This window comes from Mastomys coucha, unplaced genomic scaffold (genome assembly GCF_008632895.1).
Source record: "Mastomys coucha isolate ucsf_1 unplaced genomic scaffold, UCSF_Mcou_1 pScaffold15, whole genome shotgun sequence".
Taxonomy (NCBI): domain Eukaryota; kingdom Metazoa; phylum Chordata; class Mammalia; order Rodentia; family Muridae; genus Mastomys; species Mastomys coucha.
In genome coordinates this window covers 116,737,658-116,743,275 of record NW_022196897.1, presented here as the reverse complement: position 1 = coordinate 116,743,275, position 5,618 = coordinate 116,737,658, and the positions used below count along the sequence as shown (strand labels likewise).

Here is a 5,618-nt window from a genome sequence, read left to right as displayed (position 1 = left end):
AAAAAAAAAAAAAAAAAAAAGATAGAGTTCTCTCTGTGTGGCCCTGGTTGTCCTGGAAATTGTTCTGTAGACCAGGCTGGCCTTGAACACAGACGTCTGCCTCCCAAGTGCTGGGATTAAAGGTGTGCATCACTACCACCACTGCCTGGATCAAAGTAAACTTCTTTAAAAGGGGGGCAGGGAGCAGTGAGATGGGTCAGCAGGTAAAGGCACTTGCTGAATAACTCTGGCAACCTGGGCTCAATCCCTGAAACTCCTGTAAACGTGGTAAAAGAGACCTGATTCTTTAAAGCCATCCTCTGGCTTCCACATGCATATCATAATAAATAAGTAAATAACATGTAGTGAGAGGGGCTGGGGATAACCCTCACTGGGAGAGTGCTTACCTAATATATGTGAAAGACCTAGCTCGGTCACTAGTACAGCAACAGAAAAACCACACATACTCCAGAGTCTCCTGGACCAGATGTGGTAAGGACTCCAGGGAGGACAGGAAGGGAGGAACAGAAGGATGGAAAAATGAAGCTCTGGGATTGGCCCATTGCCCGCCAGGAACCAGATGAGAACACTGGAACCCCAGAGCAGAGGGGAGCACAGGAGGGATGAGGCCCCTGCACAGGGAATGAGAGATTTCAGTCCACCGAGACAGATACTAACAGCTGCCAAGTGGAGCTGGTGGTCACCCTGGACCAGGAGGCAGAGGAATAGCCAGAAAAGATCATGAATGCAGGGACAGAGGAAGGCAATGGACTCCAGTGGTCGCCAGCACAGGAATAGGACACCAAGTGGTTGAGTGTCCCCGAGAGTGTGGCTTGAACAGTGCCCTCAGACTTTAAGGACACTACTAGACTTGGTACCAGTTTTGTAGGGGTGCAGCAATGGAGGAAAGATGGTCTGATGATGTGGATGGAAAGAAGACAATGGTAAGATGTGTTGTCTGCAATAAGAGAGTTAAAGTCAGTTCTAACCTATCATATGCAGCAAGATTCTCTAGCACTCAGGACCAGACAAAGAAAACCTATGGCGGGCGTCAGCTGACCCCTGACCACAAGGGTGGGACAGAGCTAGGACTCACATTCGTGGTCCACGCTCAGACGAGAATTCACAGTGGAAAATGAGGATGATTCTCTTGTCCAGGTTACAAGGCATGATGGGGCGCTGCAGCAGAAAGGTCTCGGCATCCCGTTCCAGGGGCAAGTTCACAGCATTCTGTCAGAGGATCTGGGGGTCAGGCCGTAGCCTGCACCATGCCCCTTCTTGTTCAGCTCCCAAGTAAGTAACCCCACCTCTTGCTGGGCAGAATCCTCCCCATGGGAAATTCACCATGGAAGGTTATTATTAATCTTCTTGGCAAGGAATCTGAATGGAGGGTCTGGCCTTACCAGCACCCATCTCACCTTGATATGCCCGCCTTCATACTCATAGGGGTATCTGCAGTCCACAATTACAAATTTCTCCACGATGTTGCTGAACTTGCCTGTCAACAGGGCCACCATCTGTAGGAGGCCATCAGAGTTGGTGCCAGCAGGTGAGGTTTTCCCTCTCTCTTCTGACGGCCTGTACATGCAGCCCATCCCCAGGGGAAGACAAGAGTCAAAAAAGGCAATCCCCAATGCACCTGGAGAGTGGCTCAACCCTGCTTACGGTTTCTGGTGAGATGTACTTGAGGTCTTGGTGTTTGCCATCCACGGTCTGCAGGAGGAAGGCCTGAAGGGGGAGGGGAGGATGAGTCAGGAAAAGGAAATGCATCGAGGAGTGAAGGCTGGAAGGGCAGAGGCAACACCTGCTTTGACCTTCAGATTCAGCTCTGAGTGGAACTTCTGAGGGCCCGTACCCAGGGAAACAACCTTCTGAGGGGAAAAGAGGAAGGAAAAGCCCTAGACCTGCTTCCTGCTCTTGGGTTTGAAAGCCGGGGGCTGAGGCAGGAGATTGCATACCAGAGATTCATTTGGAAATGTTTTTCAAGGCTGAGGTATGGCAGATGCCTGGACAGATTGGAGGTGGCATCAGAAGGAGCCAGAGGAAAGAGTCTGCACGAGAACAAGAATGGAAAGATACAGGAGGGAAGAGGGGACCTCTGGGGACAGATAGCTCCTGCACTAGGGGTCCAGAGCAGATGAAACAGAAGCCTCCTGAAGTCCTAGAATGCTACCTTAGAGTAATCTCCAATCAATCCACGGTGGTCACTATCCAGGATGCTCTCAATCTCATGACACAGGGACTTTGAGCGGAAGACACGGGCCTTCTGGAAAGCAAGGCAGATGGAGGCCAGGGTCCAGGAAGAGAATGCCTCTCAGTGCTATTTGGTTGAGACTTTCTTTCCCTGCCACCTAAACAACTACCTGCCCACTCCCCACTGCTACACATCTGGCCAAGAGAATACACTCAGAGCATCTTCAGCCCAAACATATCCCCAGGTGAACAGCCACAGCCCAGCCCCCAGAGGAAGGAACTAACAGGCTCTTCCAGCTGCTGCTCTTCCAGGGGTGTCACACTTTTCCTGCGCTTGCTCTGGACAGGCACATCCTTGTCCTGGGGCCGCTCTAGCCTCTTGAGGATGGGCCGGATCACACTGCATGGCATGGATGGAGAGCGGAAGAGCCTCTGGCACTTGCTGAACATGATGAGATCCTGGCAAGAGTAACATGGCAGGTGTCAGAGTGCCTGGTCCCTCCATCCCACATCCCCTAAACCCCAAGGGGGCACTACTGGGCCTTACCTGTTCCTCTTCCTTATCCAGCTTTTTGACCAGTGGGGCACTAATGAGGTTCTCCATGCCTGCAGGGACTATATCATCATCCTGAGGTCAAAGCAGTAAGGACAAAATCACAAACACAAGCATTGATTAACGGCGGAGAGTCTTCTCTTGCTTATTCTCCCAGAAATACTAGGCTGTCCCCAGCCCTGCTGACTATGGCAGCACCCTCCACCCCAAAGAGCTGCATGAACACCAGCTGCCTCTGCTGCTGCTGCTGCTGCTGCTGCTGCTGCTGCTGCTGCTGCTGCTGCTGCTGCTGCTGCTGCTGGGGCTTGCCCTGAGCCAGAAGTACCTTTTTCATGCCCAGCCTTCATTCCTCTGTAGCACCAGCCCACCTGGTCTTCTGATTGGTCAATATCAGTTCCCTCAAATTCTTCTGACACTGGGGTGACGTTGTAGCCTTGCTGATAGTCTGGACTATCCAAGCAGGGAACGAGTAGGGGTTTTGTGGACCAAGGCTGTTTACCTTTAAATCACTTTCCAGGATGTCCACAAATCCATCATCTTCTTCAGAAGCCCTTTCAACAGGAGTCAAGGAAGACGGTGCCACAGGACCCAGCTCCTCTACTTCCATCTTCCACTCAGTGGTAAGACACTGTCCAAATGACAACATGCACCGAGTACTCAGCTGGGGACCTGTCACTCTTCTGGGGATAACCTTCAGTACCTGGGTGGCTGGTGGGAGAGGAGTCTAGACTACCCTTTTCTTCTCCTATCGTCTCTTTAAAATTTCTTTGGTTTTTATTTATTTGTATTATATTTTAAAACTATTTTATATTATAAATATATAAACATATCTATTGTATAAATAAATAATATATTTTTATAGCTATCTATCTATCTATTTATTTATTTATTTATTTGATTTTTTTCAAGACAGGGTTTCTCTGAGTAGCCTTGGCTGTCCTAGAACTCACTTTGTAGGTCAGGCTGGCCTTAAACTCAAAACTTGCCTTGCTTCTGCCTTCTAAGTGAAGGGATTAAAGGTATACACCACCACACCCAGATATTTTTTTTTTTAATTTTTAACTTTATTTTATGTGTATGGGTATTTTGCCTACACATGTATCTGTGAACCATTTGCAAACGGTGCCCACAGAAGCCAGAAGAGGCTATTAGATCCTCTGAGACTGGTATCATAGAGGGTTGTGAGTTGGGTTAGGTGCTGGGAATTGAACCAGGTCCTCTGGAAGAGTAACCAGTGCTTTTAACCACGGAGCCATCTCTCCGGCCACCACCTCTCCCCAGAGCTGTTTCTTGGCCTTATTTTCCTTATGTACCATCAAGTCAGGGGCTGAGCTGGGCCTCTGGGTAAAGGCCTCTCTGCGGCTGACCCATTCTGCCAAAGCTTGGGCAGGGCTGGAATGAGGAAGCTTCTGTGGCACCTTGAAGATATATCCATCCTGTGGGCAAGATTGGAAAGGAAATATCAGGATAAACCGAGTGTGTACCCTTCTCTCCCTGGAGCTCCTCCATCGTGGTCTCCGGAGGCGCACATTCTCTTTGTCTTCCCCAGGACTACTGGCAGCTCTGTAGCCTGCTTCGGTTTTCTTCCAGCTGTCCCGTGCTTGGGAGTTGGTGATGTTCTGTAGCACAGGGCTATGTTCTAGCAGCCTCACCTAGGGAACCAGACAGGGCAGTAATTATTAAAGGCTGCATTAGGGGTATCACCCAGGAATGCTACCTTCTGCTACCCTGCTCCAACTCCCCAGCCCACCAGATGAAACCCCACTTCCCCCCAACTGGTCCAGGAATTCCTGGCTACTTCAAACACCTCTCACAGGTACCCCCATGATATCCATGCCAGCCAGGATGCCTAAGCTCCCTGTCAGGTCTTGGAGGACACTCACTGGCAAGGATCGGAAGCGTTTTATGGTAAACTGCTCACTGCAAAAAAAAAAAAAAAAAAGAACAGTTCAGAGCTGTGAAACTGGGGGCCAGGGACTTAAAGCAGGCAGGATTTCCTCACACCCAGGGCATCTGCCGCATGAGGCAACAGGAGGTGGCTAGGGAAGGAAGGAAAGACTCACTTTTGAATGACCCGACTGGCTGCCTGGATGGCCTGTTCAAACCTAGGAGAGAGCAGAAATGACCCATTTCTCCTGTAGCCCAACATCTACCCCAAGCCTCAGGCCCAAGCCAGGCCCATCCCCAAAGGGCCAGCAATAAGGACAAGGTCTTGTGGTCAGGCTAGGAGAGGGGAGAGTAGGAAACGGCCCAGGCCCACTGTTGGTGGGACCAGGGACCAAGGATGAAGGGTTTGAGGCAGCCTGGGATTGTAAGGGCTGCCTTGAATGAAAAGCAGGCTCAGAGAAAGGCAGTGATGGAGACAGCTGGGGCAGGTCACAGGGTCATTAAGACATCACCAAGGCAACGGTCTCGCCAGCCTGCACACACTAGAGCACAGGCTTTCCACCTGTATGCAAATTACATTAGTGGGGCCATATGGCCACCATGAAAGGCATCGATCCATCCCATGACAACAGGACGAAGGTACCCTGTAAATGTAGGTGACCCTGAGGGTGGATGGCAGCGATCCTAGGTTTCCCGTTTTGCCAGGAGAAACTGGCCTGGCTCCCTCCAGGACAGGAGCTGCTTTGGTGGTTTTCGGGATCAGCCCAGTAGACCCTTAAGCAACAAGTATAGAGGGTTACATTCTTTCCTCCCTCCTATGGAATTTTCTAAGACCCAACCTCTGTTCCACCCCTTCCTTCTGCCTTAGAAGAGGCCAGCCGGCAAGGAATTCCAACAGATGTTCCAATTGAGGCTGAGGCACCAGCTTCTACGTACAGGCCCTGCTTTCCAATGTTGCTGGAGCACCTGTCGTGTGAAGCTTACTTACACTTCACACACACACACA

At 50.5% G+C, this 5,618-nt stretch overlaps 1 protein-coding gene across 2 annotated transcripts in view; it reads right to left on the bottom strand.

Moving 5' to 3' along the window:
- The window catches only part of Cdc25b (cell division cycle 25B), a 12,068-nt gene that overhangs the window by 2,986 nt on the left and 3,464 nt on the right, over positions 1 to 5,618 (bottom strand). The window contains exons 4-14 of one of the 2 annotated variants that reach the window (XM_031371944.1): positions 4,789 to 4,830; positions 4,609 to 4,645; positions 4,255 to 4,377; positions 4,039 to 4,161; positions 3,225 to 3,353; positions 2,720 to 2,800; positions 2,458 to 2,631; positions 2,153 to 2,245; positions 1,645 to 1,707; positions 1,398 to 1,496; positions 1,076 to 1,209 (exon numbers count right to left, since the gene is read on the bottom strand). In XM_031371944.1, the coding sequence (XP_031227804.1) occupies positions 1,076 to 1,209; positions 1,398 to 1,496; positions 1,645 to 1,707; positions 2,153 to 2,245; positions 2,458 to 2,631; positions 2,720 to 2,800; positions 3,225 to 3,353; positions 4,039 to 4,161; positions 4,255 to 4,377; positions 4,609 to 4,645; positions 4,789 to 4,830 (1,098 nt within the window). Of the gene's footprint in view, positions 1 to 1,075; positions 1,210 to 1,397; positions 1,497 to 1,644; positions 1,708 to 2,152; positions 2,246 to 2,457; positions 2,632 to 2,719; positions 2,801 to 3,224; positions 3,354 to 4,038; positions 4,162 to 4,209; positions 4,378 to 4,608; positions 4,646 to 4,788; positions 4,831 to 5,618 lie in introns of both variants that reach the window. The other variant, XM_031371945.1, reaches the window with a different exon arrangement.